Consider the following 24,043-nt stretch of genomic DNA (forward strand, 5'->3'; position numbering starts at 1 on the left):
TTAAATCCAAAATAACACCTTCTATTCGTTGGTTAAAAAGTGGACCGGTGAAGAAGAAAAAAAAAAAAAAAAAGACAGAAGTTTCTAAGGTTGCTGTTGGGATAAGAAATTATTACATAAGCCCTTTATCAGTCTTCACAATAGAATGATTACATTTAATATATTCATATTACAAATTGCCAGTGCAGTTATAGTCAAAGTCAAAATGGACTGATATGACCTTTCAAACCATCTGCAGTAAACATCATTTTGCGTTGGAAATCATTTTAAAATCAATACGGCTCCCACAATAATCCCAGCAGGTTTATTGTTTATTGACTTTTCCTGACTGCTTTAATGTTGTTAACCTGATTTTTCTTTTTTGGAGAGGAGTTGCATCCTTCGGTATACTTGAGAGACAAACATTACTGATTGATGGGAAGAATGCCGTTCCTGCATAGTTTGGCCACGTTTTACAAGTTCTCTCTGTGGGATAATAACCTCATGTGTGGATGCTAAACCCAAGTCGGTGGGCTTGCACAAAACATGCCAAAGAGGTATTTAGGAGTCTCTAAGGTACAGCGCAAGAATAAAACAGAAGCTTGTTGGGGGTGAAGATTGCAGATATAAAAATGTTGTTATCACGCCTCGGTGCTGGCCCCATTGACTTGTTATTTTATGTTATAAAAAGCGTTGGCGCATTCCATCTTAGGTCCAATGCAGATCTTACATAACATCATGTGATCATGAGAACCGTTTACAGGTAATGCAAAAATTGTGCGAATGGTTCCTGGAGAATAAACATCCTGAATAATGAACTTTTAAAACTTGCTTTATTTTTTAAATTGAAAGAACAAGTAACTGCTGTATTTAATCATTAGTTTCCTCCATCCATTTGCTGTACCACAGTTTTGGCTTGAAGCTGAACTGGAGCCTATCCCAGATGATTTTGGCATGAGTTGTGTTTCACCCTGGACTGGTTGCCAGCCAATCGCAACATTAGTTTTATGTTCTCCAAAAAATGATCCTGCACTGAATAAAAGATAAGGATTCAATTACATGGAGGGATTCAGACTGTACTGAAAAGCACAAAAGAACACTACAACTAATAAATAACATATGTAGGGTTCTATTTTCATAGACAGGCACATGTGCGCTCGACTAAAAAACGGCCACATTTCATTCCCGATCCGGGGCGAATTTAGTTTACCGTGTTTGGGAATTTGGCAGTCTAAATTGTGGCGCAGGTCGTGTAATGCGATTTTGGTGGATTGGATTTGATTTGGCAAAAAATTCTGAACTGCGCAGACTACATGTATGAGTATGTCATTGTATTTAATTCAGAAATATGACAACAGCATGGAACAATCTCCCGGAATCATTAAAGAAATCAATTCACCGAACAAATTATTATCATCTTACAAATATTTTTGAAAGCATCGTGCTAAGTGCAACACGACTATGGGTGGAGGGGAGAGTTGCATGAAGGCGGTTTCCAAGTGTCCACTCCTGGGCGTCCGACTTTAAAACATCCGCAAGTGGAGATCTTGCAGTTCATTTGAAATGTACTTTGTGTCTCAAGAGAAGATGACATACACAATCTGAAGTCGACTTACACCGGGTGTTTGTAATTTTGCAAACAAGCAAGAAAAATAAAAAAGAAATGGCGGTTTGCGCCATTGTGGGTAAGAACACAGCCGACTTAATTTTCCGCCAATCAGAGTAGCTCCTCTCATTTTCCTGTGCCCCAATCAAATTCACAAAAAATTGCAACTTACGCCGCAGCAGGTGTATAGCTTCAATAACTTTCCACCACATCGCTGTCAGAAGCGCCGGATTCATGACAAAGAACACACCCGCTATGCCGGAATGCCCAGCATGGCGCAGGACGGTCTGCCAAATTCCCAAACGGGCACAGCAAGGCTTGCTCCCGCATGAAAATCATAACACACCAGCATTTTCACATGCGCCATCTACTAATTGAAGCCTGAGACTTAACACACCTACTTCGCTTCGCTTTTGTACAATGCTGTATTTTCTATTTTTTAAGGCCTCGCTGAGAAGACTAATTAATTTGACATGTTCGGCCCAAAAAAATAACAAAGAAGGCCACTCAATACAGATGAAGTCCTTAAGGAGCAAAAGAAAATAAAGTTGTGCAACCAGTCAGGGGCTGTGTGTGTGTTTTGTTTTGGGTTTTTTTTTTTTTTTTTTTTTGAGGGGGTTGGGGCAACACTGACTTACAGAAGGCACTGGCATCACTAGGAGGTCTCTGCAGAGTAATTTCCCAGAAAATCGGCCCTTATTTTCCGAATAGCTCCAGTGTGAAGAAATGCAGGATACTAAGGTTCAAATGATCTGTACTCAACTGTGTGTTGGTGTGTACAAAAGTTGAACCTTCAGTTTATTCCACATGGAAGACGTACAAAAGGTGGCCTTGGTTTTGTGTGAGTTTTTCGATTGTGCTAAATAAACAAATAAATACACACAAACACACTCAATGTGTGTTTGTGTGTAAATGAGAAATACGCAGATCTCCTTAACACTAGCTAAAGTCTTACCGTCTACATTACATCTCACGAGAACCCAACAAACACACCGGATTGGCAGCCTAGTCTGCATTATTTTCATAAGTTACAGTATCGTGCAGGACGAGGACCAATTTTCTTATCATTTTCTGTGGAGGCAATTCAAATGACAGCTTATCAAAGTGTCCAAACAAAAAAAACAACAAAAAAATTGTACAAATATATGTTTTTTAAAATCGAATGAAATGACCCACCATCTGGATGTCAATCACAGCGTCCGTCAAAGTCGGCAGAGACGAAACGGTTTGAGCGCTGATAGTGAAGTGGTACTTTTTTTTTTTCTTTTACTTCAATGGAGCCAGCGAAAGCGAATGCTTGTCTGCCACTACCGGCAACCAGTCATCTGGGATAGAATCCGGCTCCCCGTGACCCCGAACAGGCTAAGCGGTACAGAAAACGGGATGCCTGGATACTTGACGGGATTCTTTGTTGACCGCTTTCGTTTAGTCACGTTATTTCATTGAAGTTGCTTCAATGGAATCATTGCATCTCAGTATGCAAGAATGCAGCCAGGCCACCAATTCCGCTGGTACTCCCAAACACTTTCCTCATGAATCAGTTGTCCATTGTGTGCGCTGCGTGTGTGCGTGTGTGGGCAAACCTCGCTGACGATGCCCACGGCGCCGTGGATTTTGGCCACGTGACCCAAGAGAGCAGGCCATTGTTGTCCGGCAGTCCTGAGTTTTGGCAGACAGCTGACCAGCGAGGAGGGGCTAGCTTGAGACACATCCACCAGCGTGCCTAAAATGGCCTCAATTAGAGGCCGGTTGCCTAGGTAACCGACGAGGGCAGGCACCTGAGGGCTCAACATCTGAAAACAAGAGTCGCATTTGTACTTTGGCAACGACTCCGGCGACATAAGGAGGTTTGGTGGCGCGCAGAAGGATAAAATGGCACTCTCGAAGAGGTGAAACGCAGATCGAGATGAACAATGTGGCGATTGATGATAAACAAAGACATGACTGTAGGAAACACTCTGGCAAGGAACGGTTCCTCCTCATTATCCACAGCTCGACGGGATTGGATCAGACGATCGCAGGGCACTCCCGCCGCTTCAATTTAAGTCACTTCATCTGAATAATCACATTTACATCAAAACAGTAGCAACTGCTCGAGACTTGTTTTGAATGTTTTTTGTTGGATAGAATGAGCTGGAAAATACAGCGAGAAGACAGCATGAGCTCGGTTTGCTGTCGCGTTGCGTTTTCCTCTGATGCCGAATGCAATCGACATCTGCAACCCGTGGCAGAGATGAAGTTTCATCATCAGTTTTGGAGGATGCTCATTCAGTTTGGAAGAAAAAAAGAAAAAAGCAGATCACAGACATGACATTCATGTTAAGTCATTTCAAATGGCCAGTTTCTGACTTTACGAAACACTACAAGAAATCATTGGTGTTAGTTTTGGGAATGGGAATTTACAGGGGGATTCCATAATGTTGACCTCGGAATGAAGTGATTCCAAAATTTCTTCCCTCACCTTGATCTAAAAATGCAATTGTAACTAACTACTGCATTTTTTTTTCTTGATTTCTTTGAGTGTTCCTTAAAGCCAGAAAGTTGAAATGATTTTATTTTCATGTCATGTCTGTGATCTGCTTTTTTTTTTTTTTTCTTCTACAAAATTAAACAACTGAATGAACATCCTCCGAGACTGGCGATTCCATAATTTTTGCCAGGGGTCGTAGGTCGGCTTTTATGCAGTTGCAGGCTTCCCCCAAACTATGAAAATGTTATTTTCTGTAACCATTTCTTCATTTTCCACTAACACCTCCACCCCCTCACACTTCCTTTTGTGCTTGCGGTCCCCTCGTAAGCTTTTCATGGTAGAAACCACGACATCGACCTAAAGCGCAAGATCTGTTCGAGTGAGTAAACATGCAATTAAAACTACTATTAAGGATCGGAGTAAACCATCCCAATCTTTCCAAACTTTCCAAATACGTCCGTTCATTTTACTCATTTGCTAGCTTGTGCATTCAATATTAGCGTTACGCGACGGAGACAACTTAACGCATTAAGAGTCAGTCATAGGTGGATGTAACGGAGAGAATCCCTTTTCAAAATAAAATATTTTTAGCCTCGGATAATAAATAAACCGGAAGTACTGTATTTTTTTTAAATTTTTTCCTTCATTTGTGCAAACCGCCGCGGCCCGGTGCTTGGGGACCCCTGCTTTAGAGCACCGCTGATTCTCCCAACGCAGCCCCCGCCCCCCCATTCGCATTATTCCTGACATTCACTCAAGCAGCACACACAAAACCGAAATCTCACCAGCGGATGTTCCTCAGCCACCATTTGAAGCAGTCTGATCAGGTGTTGTTGTTCTGCGCAATCCAACTGTGACATTACAGCAGTGAGCTTGCCAAGGTGACGGTGTATGACATCAGGTTGTTTGGGGTACACCGAGGGGAGCACACGGAGGAGCATGTGGTTGCCTGTGGAGAGACAGGGGCCGCCACAGATTTTTTTTTTTTTTTTTTGGTGTGCAAAGAATCCAGGTCAACTTTTTATTGTATTTTTCTTCAACTCTCCTGCATTTGTAACAGTGTCTGAAACCAAACAATGTCCGTCTTTACCAAATAAATATGCAAAGGTGGGAGTAATGGATCATATGAATTACACTGGGGAACACAGTTTTTGTTGAGTTAGGTCTGAAAGACATTTTAAAGAAATTTTTAGGTGCGGAATCTGATCTCAGTTTTCACGTCAAATCTTTCAGCTATATGATCCCTGTTTTCTTAAAAAATATGAAATAAAACACTAAGATAGATTAGTTACAAGCTTTGAAAACAAAAACAACAAAAACTGTATAAAGTGAAATAGAACTTACAATGGTAAGCCTATGGACACAAGGTTAAGACAAAAGCAGGCGCTGCTCCTCTTAATTCCAACTATGCTAGCTTTCTGTTTGCAGATATTGAGAGTACTGAACCTACTGGGAGCTGCACACACCTCTCACCGCAATCAATTGTGACTGCACACACAAGTTATCAAGTAGCTATAGATGAGTCCAATTGTAATCAGCTCTTCTTACTACAGTGTTGTGTTACTACAGCTAATCAGTAGACTTGCTTATATGGAGGGTAATCTGTCGAGAAAAACACTCGACTGCAATTTTGGAATCAGCATGCCAATTTTAGTTTTAATTAGCATAAAAATCTCAATTGATTTCCCCCCCCCCATGTTGTGTTGCTCCCCAGTGTTATTAAAGCAGCACTGGGCAAGAAATCGATCTTAAAGGGCAAGTCAACCCAAACCTATTTTTTTTCAAGAATATGTTCCCAGCACGCCCACTACTTGAAACACGGCATTCTGATTAATTTTGCGTTTGTGGACTATAAGTTAAGCAGCAAAATGTACTCGTTTTTAGCCATCTCTGAGGGAGGCCATTTTGTCTTCGGTTGGCTGAAAATGACACCACAACTGCTCACAACGACCAATCACAGCTCAGATTCAGAGAACTTGTCACCCATGATTGGTCGTTGTGAGCAGTTGTGATGTCATTTTCAGTCGACAGAAGACAAAATGGCCGCCCCCCAGAGATGGCTAAAAACAAGTGCATTTTGCTGCTTAATTTATATTACACAAATGCAAAATCAAACAGAATTCTGTGTTTCAACTAGTGGGCCTGCTGGGAACATATTCTTGAAAAAAATAGGTTTGGGTTGACTTCCGCTTTAATAAATTTTTTCACAACTCTTTTGATGAAACATTGACTTACAAGTACAGTAGTTGAATGGGACTTTATGCCCTGAGGGGGTCCTTATCGTTTTTACTGGCACAAAGCAACTTTGAGGAGGATGGGATCAACCCTGGCGCACAAAAATATACAAATGTCCTGAATTGCTTTACGGCATACTCACTTCCTCCTTTCGCTAAAAGGACGGCTCAGGATTTCACGAAACTACGCGCTGGCACGCATGGGAAACGTGGTTGATTTCTGTCAAAACACTACCGCATCTGTCCACATGGCGCCGCCATAATCAACAAAAACTGACATATGACACAGTGTTGCTTTATTGACGCATTTACTTGTCTTTTCACAGTCTAGCCATTCAATCCCAAGAATTTATATATATTATTTTTCAAATTTTTTCAAACATTACGGTTAAAGAAGGTCACAATCGCAGGCGTATCATAAAGTAACCCATAGGCTCTTTTTTTTCCGATATTTGTTACTGAGAATGTCGAGAACTCATGTGCTAAGACAGCACACGCACTCTGCGAAACTAGTCATGGCCAAAAATAAATAAATAATGTGCGTACATCTATAATATATTGGCCAGTTGCTTCAGGTTTTACAACAAGATGATGCATAGTTATAACTCATCTTAATGAACTGCTGTTTTCGTCGGATGTGAAAAAGCTGTGGGAAGGTTACCCATAAATATCATCGGTCTTACTCATTATGTCCACTTCCCCCTCCAGTAAACTTAATACCCAGCTCTTCATAAACCTTGACACATATTGTACAGGGCAAGTACGGAGACAAAGCTTTTTGGAGCCATAAGGCTGATGCTGAAGCATTTATGGGATTCTCCTGAGGAATTTTTCAGGGTCCGCACAGGAATATGCTGTGGGGGATTTTAAGAGTTATACAGTATTATTGGACCCTCTGGTATGCACATGTCTAAACATGGAGAGCATGTGGGAGAATAATATATACAGCGTGAAAACTTCCAGCGTTCCCCTTTTAAGCTCTGCATACACTGGGTGATTTCCGACGTGTTGTTTTTAAATCCCAATTCACACTGTAAGAGTAAATCTCCTGTGGTGGAAAAGCTTTAAGAGATCACGCTGTATGCTGTGGCTGGGTGCTGGTCCGTTTATTTCCTGTGGAGGGCGCTAGGGATACAATGCCACTGTAAAAAAAAAAAAAAAAAAAAATTTAAAAAGAAAGTCTGCTGTTGGATGCGAGACTGGTAAGAAGCAGGGCTAACCTCGAAGCATAATCAAATCTAAACAATAAACATCTCTGAATGCAATAATCTAATACGAACATAATAAAAAAACTGTTGAAAAAATATATTATGTATATGTATGTATAAGTACGGTTTGAGGGCCAGATACGGCCCATCCACAGTCTCTGACCGTCCCTCACGGTAACCATGGAGTCAAAGTAAAATGTAAAATATGTGGTGCTGTTGTTTTCAAAGTAATACCGATAATACTGCACGTAAATCTACAGTTTCATTTACCGTACGTATTGGGTGCATTATAAGTCATCACTGTATCATTATACATGATGGTCAATGATATACTTCCCACTTATCTATATATTTGGGAGTCACGATCAGGAAAGGCTAACAAGAGTTGGTGTTTGGTGCAAAAAAACAAAAAAAACAAATGTAATTTAATAAGTGTAAAGATGTCATTTTGACGAGTGCTTATAACTTGGTTTAAAGTTGTATTTCCTAATTATAACAATAGATAACATATCGTCGCTGTCCTGTTATGTCCATTTTTTTTTCATTTTTCTTATTTTTACATGAATGGGGTTTCCGCGTTACAGACATCGCATTAACGTGAAAAAAAAATTACAAATCAAAAATTTGACATATGTGTTTTTCACAGGACAGCGACGACATAAATGTAGCAATTGAAACATGACAATATCCTATTTTTAAATACATGAAAAAATAATAGCGACAAAGTTGGGTTTAGCATGTTGGCTTGACCTTTGCGTTTTCTCATGTGACCCCTTTTGCAAAATGAATTACCCACCCCTGATCTGAGGAGAGGTTATAAACCGTTTGACCACATCTCTTTGAGCCCACCGATTATTGCGTGATCCCAGATAACTGCATCTTGGCGAAGTTGGGGTACATTGCTCAGCTTCACAGATTTCAAGAAGGTAGCTCATGGCCTTGGAATCTTCATGTCACTTCAAGTCAAGTCAAATATATTAATATAGCCTTTAATCAAGTAACATGCTAACAAGTATCACTGATACCCAAATAAAAACACAGATGTTCATCTCTCATGCTATTGTTGGATTGGATATTCATTTCTTTCACACGAGTACGCTGAAGGGAGCTTGAACAAGATCTTTTGTCATAGCTGAACACATTTCTGACCCAATCAGAATCGATCCGATTGTTCTAAAAAAACAGTTGATTGCGGCCAATCAGTTCTTGTTCCCGAATCAACTAACAGCGACTCACGGCACCTGAACTCAGCACCGGTTCAAAAGTGAGTCGACCCAAAATCAGGCTAGAAATTGTCTTACTATAACTCGCAATCATGCATGCGCCGCTTTACTGACGTGCAATTCGACCTTAACGGGCCCGTGTGACACAACGCAACCAGTCATCCCCACGGACCAACGCCGCTTCTATACGGTTTGTTGTCATTAGCGCGCCTCGGGGCCCCAGGTGAGCTGGAGCCTATCCCGGCTGACTTTGGGTGAGAGGTGTGATACGCTCCGGGCTGCTCGCCAGCTCAACTCAGACAAAAGTGACATATTTAGATAATTGCATAATGAGAAAGAAAACATTGGAAATTACTGCGGTAACAAAACCACTAAATGACAAAATCATTCGGTTAAAATTGTGCATACAAACCATTACAGCTGTCTTAAGAGTTGGATTTATGAAGAAATGCGCCGTACGTGAACGCCACATGTATTCTTCCCTTTGACCACAGCTGCACGTTTGGGTTTTTCTGCTTATTTGTGAAATATGAAAAACAAACATTGGTTGGCAGTTGATATATGACAACCTCTCTAGCTTGTCTCCACGTCGCTTGACGTGGACCATAAATTTGAATTGTTTGCGCTTCCTTTGCCATTCTGAAGAAATGTCTTATATATCAACTTTGAACTTTACCCATTTTTTTTTGGTTGGTTTGTTGTGCAAGAGAAATGATGCTAGATATCAAAGTTGTATGCGCTCCGATTGTTAAGTATGGTGAAACTTTGAACATTCGTCAAAGGCAAGGGCAAAACGCAGCACATCAACACACAAAGTTAAAGTGGAGCTTCTATTGTCAAATGGCTCAGAGGTTGTATAATTCGGAATTTGAACAAAATTGCTTGTTTTTTTTGGTGGATTTTTTTCGGATTCACACAAAAGAGATCTTTGAGAACGTGTTTGTTAGTTTATACCCCACATGTGAACGATTTACTTTTCTGTCCCCTAAAGTCATATATCATGTCACTTGAACATGTCAAATTGTGAAAGAGGGTGGGAGAAACCTCTCTCAGATAACCCATCAATTTTAAGATGTGCATTTTTTTGTTGTATGGTGAGCCTCCTGCCACATACTTAGAGGATCACACAAAAGTGAGTACACGCCACTCACAAATTTGTTGAATCGTTAACTATATCTAAACTAAAGAACTAAAGAAATGAGCTGGCCATTCCGTCTATGTGACGGACCAGTCCATCTATCCGCCTATGACGGACGCCTGTTTCAATGACGAATGACGGTGAAAAAATTAAAATAGATCGGCCAAGTATAGTATATCGGACCCCCATGAATTTAATCCTTCTTTCGTCTATTTTTCGTGGCGAGGCTTCGATGGCCGCGGCGAGCGCGGACGAGGAACAATAGTGAGTTGTCGTTGCTTAGGGGACAGATTTGAGTGATCGACCATGCTGTGACCAGGCTTCCATGGCGCAGTGAGTCACTCTTTCTGTTCAAATATTGGCAGTGAGTCACTCTTTCTGTTCAAATTCAATGAGTGCTCCCGCTTGCCCGACTGCAATTTGGAAATGTTGTTGTTGTTGTTGGAAGCACTTCATCCCGACACACTCTGCTTGTATGGAGCTCTCACCTGCGCTGCTTGTTCGTGAATGGCGGCCCTCGTTGTGGAATCGACCATCCAACCAGTGCGTGCTTGTGTGCGAGAACCCTCCCATCAGCGCACCGATTGGATGGCCGATTCGACGTCGATGGCCGCCGATCACGAATAAGCAGTGCAGGTGAGAGCTCTATTTAAGCAGCGTGTTGGCGTGAAGGGCTCCCAGTCACACAAGTGGCTTAAATTTTATTTAATTTTTGAAACACTGACGGAAGCCCGTTTATAATCAGAGGCAGACGGGCCTATAGGCGGGTACAATCGGGGGAAAAAAAAAAAAAGGCAAATGACGGATGACGGAAAGGTACCCACGCTGGAGTCGGATGACGAATAACGGACGCGCAATTTTTTAGTAAAATGCCCAGATCTGGTAAACAGTGTACAGCTCGTATAACAATTTGAATTTACCGCCCCCTCAAAATATGTCAACACAGAGCCATTAATCTCTAAACCTGGCAACAAAAGTGAGTACACTCCGAAAGTGAAAATAAATTGTGCCCAAAGTCTCAACATTTTGCGTGACCACCATCATTTTCCAGGAGAGTTTTGCAGAGCTTCCCAGGTTGCCACTGGAATCTTCTTCCATTCATCATTCCACAGTTGGCGGGATTGAGTTTAGCTGTGGTGTAGCCGTTTGTGGGGTCGTTATATTGTTGTAATACCGCCCTGTGCGTTTCCAAAGGGAGGCAATCCTACTCTGCTTAGTAAATGTTTGCATTTATAGTTCCCTCAATGAGCTGTAGCATTAGCGCCGGCAGCACTCTCGCATCCCCAGACTGACACTTCTTCCAATATGACTAGAGGCAAGACACACCTCTTCGACTTTCTCCTTCTCGCCTGGTCGCCGCCAAACACCATCTGAATCGAATATGCTCTTCTTTGTCTAATTGGACCACAGGAAAATGGTTCAAGGAATCCGTGTCCTTAGTGAGCTCAATGTGCTCAAAAGTATGAAAGTTAATGGCTGCGTGTAAGTATTTTCAGGAGGCTGGAAAGGTACACAGGTGTACACACTTTACACTCACGACATTGTAGCAAAGTGTCAGTTCTTCTGTGTTGTCCCGTGAAAGGATATTTTTATTTAAAAAAAACAAAAAAAAAAACTATTTACAATAATGTGAGTACGTACTCACTTTTGTGGGGCACTGTAACTGTCCTGTTGATATCAAAATGTAGCACACTTGATGCTTTTTAGTTCAGGCTGAATAAAGTAGCTTTGCCTTTCATCTACAAAGTGTTAAGCCACATTTTTTGCGGGGTAGATAGTTATAATTTTTGAAGTAGGAACCTTTTATGTATGAAGTTAAGGAACAACCTGTGATGAAGCACAATGGGCAGCACAATGGGTCAGACAGGGTCAGCATTTCATACTGCTGAGTCAGCAGTGACTAAATATGAAAACTTTTTTTTTTTTTTTGGTGCCACTTTGCATCATTTCAGCATGAGTCAGCATTGTCAGGAAGTAAAGGAAACCCCTCAAGCTTTAGTTACGTTTCTAACATCTAATTTACACATTCATGATGTGCTGTGACTTGTCTCTATTACTGCATATGAGTGCAACAGCAGGCAGCCAAACAATTACAAAACAATTACCGCTACATCTCAAACTAGGCAAAAGAGAAGTCAAACATGTAAATTGTAACGTTTTGTACAGCACACTTACGAAGATATTTCTGGTCCACCTCATTGGCCAAGTACTCTACACGGTGTGGTTGCTATGGTGATTAAGATTTTTGATTGACAACACTTTAAACATAGCCAACTTTGTCAATTATTGACAAAAACTTTCCAAATTGTTGTTGGATTGGATTATATTAGAATGGATTAGATTAAACAAAATCATATTTGATACTTTTTAAAAATCGGGTATTGTAAGGTAAAGCATACAATTGAACAGCAACATTTTCGACAAAACTCATGATACCTCTTGAAACTACTCTTCCACCCAGCTACCGAGGATGTACAATACACAAATATGCGAAGAGACACAACAAATAAAACACACAGAAAGAAATCGTCAAATCCCATGAGGAAGTCATTAGGTCCATGCGCTACACTAAACAGTCGAAAGTGCACAGAAGGAGACGTATGTGTGATCCACACACACACCAACAGCATAAAAACATTTGCTGAGGCACACAAATCAGGATGCAGAAAACAGTCAAGCCATTTAAAAATGCATTTAGGAAACAGTCTCTCTTTCACGCAGGCGCACACAAACTCAGCATGGGGCAAAAATCAAATCTCTCTTTCGCCTCTCCCATTACCTGTTCCCCCCTCTCCCTGTGTGTGAGTTCGCAGCAGCAGCAGTAATATCTGATTACGACATACAGGCTAGGCTACCTCCAACGACGCATTACTCACTGCCTTGTCGTTCGTATTCGCTCTCAGGCTGGGGCACTGCTCAAATTTCAACGGCACAAAGAGCGTTTTGAAGGAAGTTTTGAAGTTAGGATTATGCTCTGGTTTGGTTCTAATTTGACCATTTTAAAAATGCAGCAGCACAAATGACATGAACGGTACAACAAGGATATAGACGCTGAGCACTTGTTCCGAGCAGGCTAAACAAAGAATGGGGAAAAGTAAAGGTTAATGCGACAATAACCTCGACTAGTCTCAACTCTCAATAATTCTGTAATATTGGGGTAAAAAAAAAAAATGTAAGAACTCCACAGAAAATAATTGAGTTTGAACACAGTGCTTTGTAGGACGCTGTTTGTATTACGACACATTTTTCCCAAGCAGTAATAATAAACCTGTCTGATATTTCTTTTGTAATTGCGATTAGTGAAATCTGTGTGTCCACACTTAATACGAAGTCAGTGCTTCTCAATTCTTTTTTGTTACACCCCCCCAGGAAGAAGAAAATATTTTGTGCCTCCCACAACTCTCCGCCACAACTATAAATAGTTGAATTTGTCTAAAAAAAAAAATGCTGTAAGTGCACCTCTGCAGAGCACCTAATACTCCTTGTGCATTTTAAAAGCTTTTTAAAGGCCACGTAAACGCGTGCAAAAACCTGAATATGCTCTTATTCGGGTTTTTAAAAACTAACCTGAATATTGGATTTTGTGCACTTGATCCTGTTACCTCGTTCGAACTAGGCCTTGGTTTGTGTTCTGCGCATATTGACGGAAGAAAGTAAGAAGCGGAAAAGACGTCTATTTGCGTCATGACGTTGCCCGTGTGTCAAATCGGGCATTTCAAATGCGGGAGTAACTCCGTGCAGACCGCAAAATTAAAATTCCATATCAGGCATCAAGCGTACTGTTCACCCATTACTTCAATAAGAGGAGAAAAGGAAAGCAAGCAAATCTGCTGTTAATGTACATGTGTCCACTGCAACTGCATTTCTAGTTATAATATTAAAGTAATATTAATAGTAAAAGTTTACACCTTTTTACTGGTGTTTTGTGTTTGCATTTTACAGATTTTGCAGGGTCTGAGGATGTCAATTAAGAAATCATTCAATATATTGTATTTGTTTCACACATGATTTGGTAATAAATTCATTAGAATAGCAAAACAATTGAGGAGCCACTTGGGAGCCGAACGAGAAGGCTCCTCTTAGGGAGTCGAGTCTTGAGATTCTTTCACTACTAGTGCAGATAAGCGGTCTAGAAAATGGATGGATGGTCAGTCTATTCCCAACAATGTGACACGGGATACTAGTTAAGGTAGGCAAAAACTTTAGCGTTTTGATCAAATCGGTTCAGATAACGGATGGATTTTTCATTTGTTGGACCTTTTTTTCACGGATTGACGATAGACAGACTTTGACGTTTACAGACGGAAGCGCGGTTAAAATAACACGACAGACCGATCGACAGACGATTACAGTTTGGTTCGGTTTGAAATATAGACGGATCGGCGGATGACGGATGGGTACCCAGGCTGCAAACGGATAACGATTGACTGACCGGCAAACTTTAGCAAAATGCCCACCTCTGCTCATACACGAGTTATTAAAAAAAATGCTAACCACTGTTAGCAAGCCTGACGTCCTGCATGACTTGTTTGCCCCGCCCCCAATATTGGCGAAATTGTAATTTGACGATCCCTGAAGAATTTGTAACTGTTATTACTTACAGTTTTGGCCCAAACTCAAGTAGAATTTACAACCCGTCTTTTCTTCTGACAGCTCTATTTCATAATCATTCATAATCATTATGAGTAGTAACGAAGATGATGGGGGGTAAGTGCTGACTATATCATCATCAAAGGCATACTTTGCTCCTAAAAGTTAGCCACTTACAATTAAGAACCACCCTTTAAACCCATCTAATTATGTTTCATAACAGCCGTGCCCTCCTTGGGGATTTATGTGCATGTCAACAGTTTATAGACAAATAGGTTCAGTTGACTAATTGAGAAAAAAAAAAGCGAGTTGTGCGTGAGCGGAATCCAACAAGCCCACTTGTTAAAGCCTCCATTTGGCCGGGGTAGCCGACACTGATCGGCTTCCTGCCAAGGATTGCTCAGCATTTAACAAGAAAGAATGGGAGCGGTGTAGAGCTGGAAGAGGGAGGATGTGGAGGGGGAGGGACAAGTGTTGCATGAGGTATCAGGGAGGGAACGCTTGAAAAAGAGAGTGGTGGGCCGGAGAACGCGAGAGACCGGAGGGGACCACGGTGACTGACTGAGCATTTCCTCACATGCACTCAAACAGAGAGAGAAACTCAAAAGAGTCAAGCCATTTTCCGCACACATCTGTTTTATTCTCCCATCTGTGCACACACACACACACACACACACACACACACACACAGCTGAGCAGCATGTTGTACTGGAAGCTCCCCCTGGCAGTGAGTGCGTGGTCGATTTGTGTGTGTCTGACTCTGACCTATGAGGACGATATCGAAGTCAACTATGCTGACAACTACTACAACGAAATCACAGAGGGAGAGACACCAGAACGTAAGTGTTACACTTTGACCTGTGAATTCCAGATTTTCATGTTTCCCATTGGGGTTTCGTTTGATGTTGGCTTCTCATATTCGGATCTAATCATTGTTATGTTACAGCCATGACTGTTTGTACATCAAGTAGAACTGAGCATAGGAGAGTTATAGAGTGCAATTTGTTTTGTGACACATTAGCGTTGTTGGTTGGATTGTGGATCGTAATACAGGGAAAGCTCCAAAACTGAAAGGGTCAACAATAATGCGTTCAAAAGCCTTAAAAGTCAAACAAGGCTTAAGGTTCAAACCACATTCAGCATTAATTCACAGGACATCTGTTCAGTGCGGATCTGTGTTCCAACACAGAATGGTACAATTGGTAAAGAGGAAAAGTGTTGAACCTAAACCTCATACCTAGCAACATCAATCTTGTTCTTACATACATTCAAACTCACAAGATAAATAAATGTACAAAACTTAATCAAATCTTGCAATACCCATAAACTGCCACTAAGGGGCAGTGTTACTTGTCAAACACCTCCCTGTTTCATCTCCATTACATTTCACAGGTGTCTGCAACGGGTGAGTAGTTTTTTTTCTTTATTTTTGTTGTATTATACAGAGACTTCACTTAATATTTATCTTATACTCGACAGTTTGGACTGTTAAAATTTCACTTGGAAAAAATGCCTGTAAATTCAATTGACCTGAAACAGACTAACGGGAGAAACCAAAATGATGTTTTGAATTAAGAACAACTTGGAAGTCAAACAGATTGTGGTCATCTTTGAGGATTCCACAGTATTCGCTAAGGTGTGAGAAAGCTGCTAATTGCTATCTTATTACAAAGTACATCATTGCATGCATATTAGCTGGGAAACTTCAAGCTATTTCAGCAGCTTGGATGAAAATAAATGTATTTATTCATTTATTAATAATAAATAATAATTATTTTTTCTTTTTTTTTATTAATAAATAAATCAATAAATTAATTTATTGAATTTATTGAATTGATTTATTATCAATAAATTAATTTATTGATTTATTTATTAATAAAAAAATGAAAAAATAATTATTATTTATTATTGATAAATGAATAAATACATTTATTTTCATCTATTCTCCGCCCCACAAAAAAAAAACAGAAAACACTAGTCTCAAATGTTTGAGCGGAAAGATGTGCATATGCGCGCGCGCATGGAGCCGCGCAGCTTGTATTTTGCATGTTTATTGATTCAAACCTAGTGGGAGGTCTGGTTGCACTGCCAACAGTTACACAGCAGCAAACGTCGCTCCGGCAACAACCTAGTTTTTATAAAGCTGACTGAAGATTCTTTGGCGTATTATGAGATGACAAGTAGTGCGTGTAATGATGTGAAAAATTGGCCACTCTAAAAGAAAACAGTGATATTATGGAAGAACGTGAAGCCAGCGGCTGTTTTAAACCCTTGACGGAATTTGAATACACAATTCTTCACAATTCGGTCTACGTCTTGCATGATGTCACTCGGCGGTGCAAACTCCTCTACTGGACAACATATGCGCTGTAATAATATCCTCATGTATTTCTTTTTCCGATTGGTTGGGGGAAATCAAACTGCCATATCATGAGCGATGTTACTTTTTAACAAAAAGAAAAAAAAAAACGAATGTTCAATGTCTAATTTACACTTGAAAGTTGTTGTTATTTCTGATCCTTTCAAACAGTATGCATTAAGCCTTCAGGTTGTGTTATTGATTTGGAATTCTAACCAGAGACAACTAAAGCCTCTCTGGGATTCCTGTCGTATTTAAAGCACACCCAGAAAGGTTCACTGTCTCAAGCGCACAATTCTCAAGTCATGTAATGAGTATTGAACACCAAAATTATGTCATGTCATTCACAGACACACTTAAATCCTCTACAAATGTTGACCTATTTTTGTAAGTCATTGGAAGCAGCCAGAGCAGAATGCCTTCAGGTTTTTTTTTTTTTTTCCCTGAAGGAATTCACCACCCTGAAAAGTAGCTTTGTCTTATAACTACAGGAACCAGATTCTTTCAAGGTCAATCCGGACGTAGTTACGAATGGTGCCTCTAGAATGGCCACGCAAAGGAGGCATGGAAAAACTGTTGGGCGTAGCCCACTGTAATTGCGGTTCAAAACAGTTCCCAGGTGTCTTAATATCTCTGTAACATGCTTTCGTCAAAACAGCCCAACGATCAAGAACTAAAGTACACCTTTCACCCTCAAGTTTGTGCCACTCAGAAGTTAATGCGGATATTGTTGCTAGTCAACAGCTAGCTAACTAATCTCTGCATTTCTGTTGGCATATCCTTGCCCGGCCAAATTATTAGTTGCAGCTCCCAAAAGATTAGCGTGGGTGTGTCGTTTTAAACTGACTTGAAGGGTGGGCAGGCGCATCTGTAAGCGTTACAGTTGTGCGGCTTCCAAATGCTTTTGCTGGTTAGGCTGACATTGGTCTACGTAGCTCTCAAAGGTCTGCTCAACGGACCCTGAACCACACAGTTTGCTTGCAAGACCACCCCTTAAAGCTGCCTGGGTCCATTTGGTGCGCCCCCAGGGTTTGGATGATAACCAGAATTCCTTTTCAACCAAAACAAAACTTGTCAAGGCTTAACAGATCTTCAATATCAAACAATGCACTTAAGTCATCCTCAACATCAAAGGTGCTTCGGTACCCGACCGTAGAAAAATGACTCTTGTTTTTGCGGAAAGGCAAAAGACATTTTTTGTCATGTTAACTAAGTTGTTCTTTCTCCTTTCGTGATTTGTCTCTAGCCACACCGAGTTCTACTCCCTGTAGTTCTCCAGACCTCACCAAGTGGGACAAAATCTTCTCAATGCTGGAGAATAGCCAGATGCGGGAGAATATGCTTCTCCAGTACGCCGATGACATTGTCAAAGTGGAGATGGGATCCCTGCGTGGGGAAATACTCAGGTCAGATGGATGACTGAATGAGATGTTTGCGCAACAATGGTCCAGCCGACAACAAACACCCGGGTCGTAACATGTGACATTTTACAATTTCCAAAAACCGATGATCGCTTCGGTCGCCCAGATGTTATGATGTCATTATAGTTGGCCATAATGGATTGAGGTTTCTTATTTTGATCCTTGATTCCGTTGATTAGGTTTGTGGCCCAATATGGTGGTTCATGCGGGGTTGCAGTGGAGACAGCGGGAAGGAGGATGGCCCTGCAGCTAGAAGGACGACTAAGGGAATCCCTTGAAAGATTAAAATTTGGAGATTACATCCCCACTGCCGGTGGTAATTCTGTTGGGAATTCAAACAACCTGGAGGCAATGCTACAACAGCTTCTCTCCGCCACCCGAAGCCAAGCGACCCGACTTGGCAAGCTAGAGACCAGCTGCTTCAGCAACCCAGGAGGGGAGAAAGCAACATCGCAACTCTCACAGGGCGGAAGAGATGGCCACAGAGAGCAGGAGGTCACAACACACGAAGTAGCTTTGGAGACAGCCTTGGCCGTACTGCAGCAGACGAGAATAGAGATCCAGGAGGTACTGAGTTCATCACGGCACAGACATCTGCCTGCAGGTAAACTGTCGGCTGTCTCATCGTTCTGCCTTCGAACCCCAGAAACTGTCTTCTTTTCTGTGTCTTTGGATTTGTCGTCATTTCTTTTTTAACTTGCCGTCCTAATTTAAATCAACCTTGTTGACACATTCGGGTCATTCTCAATTGGAAATTACCCAACGACCATATTGAACTAGCAATCAACTCAAATACCTCTCAAATGCGCAAAACCCTCATCTATTGATATTGAAGTGGCAATGAACACAAACACCATCCAAATGGTGTCAGTCCCAACTCTTCAGTTTCTGGGTCACCACTGAGATAAACACCTATCTTATTCAATTTGAATCAATGGAAGGATTGAGAGAACCAGCATACATCGACTTAAATATACACAGAGGGAGATGCGATCACAGGGGAATCATCATCATAAATCCACACCACAGACCCTGGGGATAAACAGAACCAGATGGGAACCGGCGTGAGAACACCCAGTGTGTCCCAAATGTCTCCTTTCACCGATATGAAATGAGTGGCAGAAAACTGCGAGAGAAGGCCCATCTAAATTTGGATCTTAGTAATAAAGTAAGCCTTCCAATTGACAGAAGGCTAAAAAGTGATCATAATTTATATATTTTTTCCAAATAATGTGTAACTCTTAAGTTGGAAAATGGTTCTACATCCGACAGTGTATGTCAAAATGCATCCCAAGTGGCCGAGAGCAGAAATGTCCCTTGTTTTACATGGTGTTCTGCAGAGGTCTATCTAAAGTCCCATTTCTTTTCCGCGAACATCAAAGCAGAATCATAAAAATGTATGATACGATGGGTATCAGCAGATGATTGGTACATTTTTTCACGATCTCCATTGCACTCTCTCGTCACGCAGGTAATGAGATGGCAATCCTCTTCCCCATGCGTTCCCGTCGAATCTACACTGCGGTGATACCCGAAGTCCCTCTTTCGCTGTCCTCCTTCACTGTCTGCCTGTGGGCGAAGCCAGTCACAGTCTCCAACAAAACAGTTCTGTTCTCTTACGGCAATCGTCGCAACCCCTATGAGATTCAACTCTTGCTCAGCCACACATCAGCCCTGTTCACCATCGGGGGAGAGACTCACCTGGTGGAGGCGCGGGGGGTAGTCAAACCAAAAGGTCCTACAGAATGGCTCCACCTATGTGGGTCTTGGTCCTCTGAGCAGGGCCTGGCGTCCTTGTGGGTAGGTGGGAAAAAGGTTGCCTCCACACCCGGAGTGGCGGAAGGACACATCCTGCCAGACGGAGGCTCGCTCCAGCTGGGTCAGGAAAGGAACGGTTGCTGCCCTCTGACCCCAAGCAGCGGTGGGAACGGGGTGCCGGGGTTTGAGGCAGGGTTCGATCCCAAGCTGGCGTTTGCGGGTACAATGACAGGAGTGAACATGTGGGACAAAGTGCTGCCGGAGGAGAAGATTTCCCAGCTGGCTTTGAAAGACGGCCAGGGCTGTGAGCAGAGGGGGAACATAGTGGCGTGGGGTGTGACAGAGATGGTGCCACATGGGGGCGCTCTATTCATCAACTAAAATAGACTCCCTGAAATCCATCTGCATTGTCCTTGCTTTTCACAAACTTTTTAACCGTGCTAAAACTGAGGAAACGTCACCTTTGTGCAAATATTCCATTGTTGGTTTTTGTACCACAGTCACTTCAATTGAGGCCAATATCTCGCACTCGCTGCAACGCGCAAACACTGTCGAGCATTCATCGCGGAAAACGTGTGTTGTGGCAGGAGACGGACTGCAAGCGACGTTTACCAAAGACCTAATTAGGGTGAAAGAAAGAGTCCATTGTCAAAGTCAGGAAGTTCTGAGCCAATAAATAATAGTACTCAGCAGACACAAGAGAGAGTAACCAGAGGTCAAAAATAATTCAAACAAAATTAATTGCACCGCCATCTATTTACTTTTACTGAGACGTCTGAGTCATTTTTGCGTGTCTAGTTTTTTCACGCACGCAGCAAAAACCCATCATTTGGCATGTCAAACTTGGTATTTGCTTTCCTACGCCAATAGTCATATACAGTAGAGCCATTCTTATATTAGTTCCCAACTGGACTAAAAAGAGGTACCATGTCAAGAGCCTTGTGACGTAATGTGATCTAGCCAATACTTCTGACTGAAAACTGCTGTGCGTGCTTCCTGCCATGTATAGCCAACTCTAGAATTCACTTGACATCGCGGACGCAGTAAGAAATGTTGCGCTTTTCGCCCCCTGAGTTAGGCCCCTGCATCGCTTCGTACGCATCGACATTTTTACAGTCGTATTAGTCATTCTATGTCTGCTTTGTTAGCTGTCCAGTACTTTTCACACATTGTGTAATATATGTCGATCCATTTTTTTTGTAATGCAGTTACATTGTTATATTTGTCATTTGAGGTAGATTTTTTTTTTTTTTTTGTATATAAGTGAGGGCAATGTTTACAAGGTCTGTGTTTTTGTGAGTTCAATTTTCTTGTGGCATACTGTACAGGTATATGAACTGAATTTGGTTTCCCTGGTCATGGCAACGGGTGAAAATGAATGTATTTTGTACATAAATGTATTTTGAATGCAAAATGTGGTATGAATAAACCTATAATAGTGTATTTGTTTGACAAAGCGTTTGATTACTGAGAGAAACCTCCTTGTTGTATGCCTTACACAGAAAAACAATGACATCATATGACTTAGAATGAATGTAAAGTGTGGACTTCATTTTACTAGTACGCTGAATTCTCTAAACCGACTAGTGAAGAAAAAGCACGTACTCGTATATGGACCTTAAGATGGATCTAAAGGATATCAAATAAATCATCAGTCAATCAAGCGGACTTGAATTATGCATTTAAAGAGAAAGTCAATCCCAACATTTTCTTGACGATAATGTACCTCCACAGTCTAAACACGCCATTCTGATTAATATTACGTTTGTGGAATATGAATTAAGCAGTAAAATCCACAGTTTTTTATCCATGTCAGGGGGCGGCCATTTTGTCTCTTTGTGTCAACTGTAAGTGACACCACAGTTACTCGGGGCTCAGGTAAGGATCAATCCACGGCTCACCTGTTTTCTGAAGCTCAGCCATGGTTGGTTGTTACCCGAGCCCTGAGCAACTGTGATGTCATTTTCAATTAACAACAAGTGACAAAATGGCCGCCCCCTGAGATGGACAAATCGGGGGGATTTTACTGCTTAACTCATATCCCACAAACGTAATGTTAATAAAATTTTGTGTTTGGACTAGTGGGGTTACATAGAACATAATATTGTAAAGAAAAACTTCCTCTCTTTAATTTAATTAATGAATTTTCATTCATTAAACTGGAGCACAAAGTTCTTTACACAATAAAAGCAAGCAATACACTGACTCTCACCGTGAACATACTTTATGTATGTGTACTGAAAGGAACCTTACTGTCAGCAATTTGCAGTGAGAAAACGCCAGTTTCGTGGATAAAGCCGCAAGTAAACAAAGACAAAGTGGGATGGATGCATGTTTCTCAGCTCAACCGCCACGAAGACGTACCGTCGAATAGATGACATTTTAAAAACTTGATGCTCGTGTAACCAAGGTATCACAAACTCCATCATTCACTTCACCCATGACATCAGCATACTTCCTTGCCAAATTGCTGCCGGCGTGTCGACACATACGTACGAAGAGGTCATCTGTTTTTGCTTCTATGAGCTGTACGTGTAAGCATGTCTTGCATGTTTCCACTTCTGTGTTTACGTTGCGCTGTTTACGTTCAGTTCCACAAACGGTCGGCTCGTTGAAACGCAACTCGGGGGTGAAATACGTCAGAGCTCGGTTTATATGCCACAACGGCACAAAAAGAAAAACATCATTCGGAATTGGTACTTTAAAGGTCATCATCTGTCTACTGTGCGGTTGTGTCATAATCTGGCTTTAAAAAGGACCACCATCAGTTTGTCCCCCCCCCCCGGTGAGCTGGTTTTGTGCAATTTTATCGATAAGATCTTTCTGGCCTCGCTATCCGTTTCCTCTCATTCATTTCTAACTCAGCTTTCTTACGGTTTTAAGCATTCGAGTGCTATCCCAGGGCACTAGCGCATCGCAGCTGACAAAGCATTCATTTGATACAGCAGAAATAAATTGTAATTGGTACACATTCGAATGGAAGCTATTACAATATAACCCCTTCTCTAGTACTTTCTCTTCAGATCATGACTGACTTTGGCAACCAGTGCATGCAGTTGGGCCTTAAAAGTACACGTATATAAAACCTGAGGGTATTTCCAATGAAACATAATACCTAAAACTGTTTTACTTTAGAAAGCCGGCAAAGTATGACTTACAGTATATATGTCTCATAAACATTACTTTCACTGACTGGCTGGGCAAAATCACATGGTAGTAAGCGAGATTTCCCAATTTTGAATCAAATTTAAGAGATTGGAATATGGTTCAATGCCCTTACAAAAGGTCACGCTGTATATGTGGCTATATGTGAAAAGTGACATTATTTGAATGTAGTTAGGAGAACCTGCAGCCTGGTCTATGGATGGACGGATGACCGCGGCTAATGATTGCACTATTTTAACTACCTCATATCTAGGACTCCGAGTAGACAGCCACGTGTCATTAGATTTGCTTATTATGTGAATCGTTGCTAAAATTCGTCATTTTATAATGTCAAAATTCTGCTGTGAAAATTATTATGCTATGCCGTGGTTTGATCGGTATTTCCTACACATACATACCAAGCATCAAATAACGTGTGGGTGTCAATTTTGAATTTTCCATTGCAGCTAGCAGGACATTTGCATGTCATATCGGTAGAATACTGTGAGCATTGTCCAACCTGCAAGCACGCTGAGCGTTATGGCCTCCGTGTGTTCAGCCAGTAGATCGACGTCGGCTATAGCAGCCAGCGAGAGATAACTGGACATGTTTCGGCTCAGCTCTCTGTTCCCTCTATGCAGGAAGCGAACCGCCACCGGGACAGCCAACACCATGACAGACGGACAACTGTAATTCTGTGGGGGGGGGGGGAAAAAAAGGGAGAGGAGGATGAGGGAAGAAGCAACTGAATGATCAACAGTGGTCTAGAGGAAAAAAGTTTTGAACTTGGCAAAAACATGTTATACAAGAAGAGTGCAGACCTCCACTGAGGGTTCAACATTGTCACCTGTGAAAAAAAAAACGTGATGTAGGATCTTAATATAAAAAGAGGTTCACTTGAATTCAGATCTTG

General features: G+C 41.5%; 2 protein-coding genes across 3 annotated transcripts in view; one reads left to right on the plus strand and one right to left on the minus strand.

Annotated features, from left to right (window-relative positions):
• Positions 1 to 24,043, minus strand: part of veph1 (ventricular zone expressed PH domain-containing 1) — a 64,427-nt gene that overhangs the window by 28,638 nt on the left and 11,746 nt on the right. For both annotated transcript variants that reach the window (XM_086035051.1, XM_086035052.1), the window contains exons 4-6: positions 23,651 to 23,825; positions 4,841 to 5,004; positions 3,169 to 3,378 (exon numbers count right to left, since the gene is read on the minus strand). In XM_086035051.1, coding sequence (XP_085891177.1) covers positions 3,169 to 3,378; positions 4,841 to 5,004; positions 23,651 to 23,825 — 549 coding nt within the window. The remainder of the gene's footprint in view (positions 1 to 3,168; positions 3,379 to 4,840; positions 5,005 to 23,650; positions 23,826 to 24,043) is intronic.
• ptx3a (pentraxin 3, long a) lies at positions 14,971 to 21,429 on the plus strand. The gene is made up of 4 exons (XM_086036895.1): positions 14,971 to 15,287; positions 18,054 to 18,213; positions 18,408 to 18,832; positions 19,700 to 21,429. Exons 1-4 carry the CDS (start codon positions 15,026 to 15,028, stop codon positions 20,365 to 20,367), a joined length of 1,515 nt encoding a protein of 504 aa, XP_085893021.1. The 5' UTR covers positions 14,971 to 15,025; the 3' UTR covers positions 20,368 to 21,429.

The sequence above is a fragment of the Filicampus tigris genome, chromosome 7, assembly GCF_054856515.1.
Source record: "Filicampus tigris isolate MCC_2025a chromosome 7, RoL_Ftig_1.0, whole genome shotgun sequence".
In the NCBI taxonomy this organism is placed as follows: Eukaryota; Metazoa; Chordata; class Actinopteri; order Syngnathiformes; family Syngnathidae; genus Filicampus; species Filicampus tigris.

Bases quoted from the DNA above. Each gene is read 5' to 3' on its own strand.
- ptx3a (XM_086036895.1), top strand. From the start codon at position 15,026: ATGCACTCAAACAGAGAGAGAAACTCAAAAGAGTCAAGCCATTTTCCG. The intron at 15,288-18,053 runs GTAAGTGTTACA...ATTTGTCTCTAG, and splicing joins AGAGGGAGAGACACCAGAAC to CCACACCGAGTTCTACTCCC. The intron at 18,214-18,407 runs GTCAGATGGATG...TCCGTTGATTAG, and splicing joins CTGCGTGGGGAAATACTCAG to GTTTGTGGCCCAATATGGTG.